The sequence below is a fragment of the Sinocyclocheilus rhinocerous genome, unplaced genomic scaffold (genome assembly GCF_001515625.1).
Source record: "Sinocyclocheilus rhinocerous isolate Xijiao unplaced genomic scaffold, SAMN03320098_v1.1 scaffold222, whole genome shotgun sequence".
NCBI classification, from domain to species: Eukaryota; Metazoa; Chordata; class Actinopteri; order Cypriniformes; family Cyprinidae; genus Sinocyclocheilus; species Sinocyclocheilus rhinocerous.
The window spans coordinates 2,074,899-2,077,573 of record NW_015625652.1 but is presented as its reverse complement, the minus strand read 5'-3'; the positions used below and the strand labels follow the sequence as shown (position 1 = coordinate 2,077,573).

At 40.4% G+C, this 2,675-nt stretch overlaps 1 protein-coding gene across 1 annotated transcript in view; it reads right to left on the bottom strand.

Moving 5' to 3' along the window:
• The window catches only part of LOC107705793 (receptor-type tyrosine-protein phosphatase U-like), a 276,526-nt gene that overhangs the window by 42,801 nt on the left and 231,050 nt on the right, over positions 1–2,675 (bottom strand). The window contains exons 15-16 of the mRNA XM_016509251.1: positions 2,055–2,084; positions 1,688–1,848 (exon numbers count right to left, since the gene is read on the bottom strand). Coding sequence (XP_016364737.1) covers positions 1,688–1,848; positions 2,055–2,084 — 191 coding nt within the window. The remainder of the gene's footprint in view (positions 1–1,687; positions 1,849–2,054; positions 2,085–2,675) is intronic.

The window sequence follows — 2,675 nt, the reverse complement described above, 5'->3', positions numbered from 1 at the left end:
TGATTTTCTGTGTTTCTTTTGTTGCTTGATTAACATCAATGACTCGGACAATTGCAACTAAAGGCTAGGCTTAAAAAATTGGCTGCTGTCCCTTTAAAACCGAATGCACAGCTGCTATGGATGCAATGTACTGATACACGTTCTCCCTACTGTTTACGTTCACTTAAGACGTAATCAACTGTGTTTACGTGAATACTCGTCAAAACGGACAATTCGACATAATTTTGTGTGTAATTCTCTGTTTATGCGACGCGAAAGAGTACTCGCGCGCTGTGAGACACGCTCTCTCTGTGTGTGTATGCTTCAGTGTCTGCGCTTTGAAAACCGGACCGAAATGAGTTCTCTCTTGCGTCGTCAGATTTATCTATATGTCTGCTCTTCTCTTACTCCCACATATTGACATTTTTGAACGTTTTATGCGACGTGCAGCAAATGTATTTTAGCTTATGTCCCGTCGGCTCAAATGTACGCATCTAACCTCCGAACCACGTAGCAGATTCGTTCTGAAATTGAATGAATCTCTTCCCAAATCGTCCCTCCCTAACATTTTCGTCTCGTTTTTATTAGTTGACGAAAATGTCAATATATTTTCGTCATAGTTTTTGTCATTCAAAAAAAGTTTTAGTTCTTTATCGTCTCGTTGTCGTCAGTGAAAAAAATGTCGCTGACGAACATTATGACGAAAATTATTTGTCAACGAAATTAACACTGGTGCATCCCTAATTTTAGATTTTAAAATAAATGGAAAAACAGCATAAAAATATGAAGAAAAAAAACATAAAAGTCTTATATATTACTTGGGTGCTTTATGTTTTTTTTGTTGAGAAATAGACTAAATTTAAGTTGTTATTCACTGATAAGCTGTTAACCACTGACTGGACCACTGATTCATTAAGTTGAATCCGAGAACAGGATCATTTAGATCAGTTTTGTTAACAGGATCAACCGTTTCACTGAAAAGATCTGACTCAAAAGGCCGATTCTTTTCTGAACTGGACATAATTACCTCAGTCATGAACACACACAGTCAAGATTTTCAGTGAACAATGACTAAATATCTGTCTGTTTCTCACACAAAGCTATCATGTGGCTTCAGAAGACTTTTATCATACTTTCACGGTTCCTGGTGTCATTTTGGAGCTTGACAGCCACAGTCCTCATTCACTTTTCTTTAAAGTGATACTCTTTAAAAATTCTCCTTTTATGTCTCACGGAAAAAAGTCAGACATGTTTGGAACAACATGAGGGTGAGTAAATGATGACAGAAACGTGAAACGTGGGTGAACCATTCCTTCATAACTTTAGACCTACTTCAGTCCCCATCATGCAATGCGGCATGAATCATGGATTAGTTATATGGATTACTGTTTACTGCTTTCATGCTTTTGTTGATGAGAAAGTTATCACTCCCCGTTATTTGTCAGGAGTATTAGCTCTGTAGTCATTGTTTCAATGTGCAAGTTCATTTAACTGGAATAAATGAGTTGAAACAAAGCAAGACAAGTGCATGCTACTCGGTTATTAGTTTTTTTCATGCTTTGCGTCATTAATACAGCAGATTACATAGAGTTTCTGTTCAACGAACAACCCAGAATTAAATCCACGCATATTTAGGCTTTAAGGCTGCAATTAAACTCAAGTTCAAGTCGAGTTGTGTGCGCTGGTTTTGTGTCGTGTCACATCTTACTGCGAGTGCTGCACGTATGGGTGTCCATAAATGACAAGGCCATCCTCTCATCCTCCTGCAGAGTGCTCTGGTCAGTGAAACTGCGCTCCATGGAGCCCATCATATTACTCTTCTCCTGCCTGTAAGTAATGGGGGTCTTATTCATGTTCACCGGCTTCCTACTGAGGAGACAGAGAGAAGAGGGCGAGGAGAGAAGAAGGGGAGGTAGAGAAATGGAACGTGAAGGAAACGAGAGAGAGATGAGGCGAGTTAGGGGAGTTGGTGAGAGAGAAAGAGAAGATCATCACTCCGCTGCCGCCCCCTCTCTAAAAAGCGCACAAAAAAGCCATGAGAAATGATGATGTGCAATGGAGAAGAAGCCACTTACGGATAATAAGAGTATGAGTAGTAATCCCTTCTGGAGAGAGAGAGAGAGAAAAAAAAACAGAGGAAGAGAAGAAAAGGGGAAAAAAGAGAACAAGAAGAAGAAGGGACATGAGATGCAAGCACTGGTAGAGCTCTGATTAGAGTGAAAAATGGCAAGCCGTCAGCGGCTTGCATTTGCCACGCAAGTAATGGGACACATGCAGATACGCACAAAGCCTCAGCCAGAGCGGGAAATGGCAGCCTAATCAAATACGTCATCTTGTTGCTTTTAACGAGTTAAACAAAGTGGCCTGCTGAGAGGGACTTTCATATTCGCTTCACAGTAATTCGGCGCCGCAATCTAACCCAATATCTGCTAAATTGTCCAATGAAACACTTGGAGAACACTTCCATCTGCATTCGTATTACAAACGTACTTCAACTCCATTTTGGGGTGCATTTGGATTAAATGGCTTAGATTTTCTGTTTTACACAAAGGCCCGGTATATTTCTTTCCATTTCAGCGGGAAGAACTCCCATCGCTAGCTGAAGTAGGCACGTTCCTGTGATACTTTATCTCTGGCTAAATGACTGTGCTGAGGGTTTGCTGCACTCAGAAGTTTAGCTTATATAAACGTTTTTT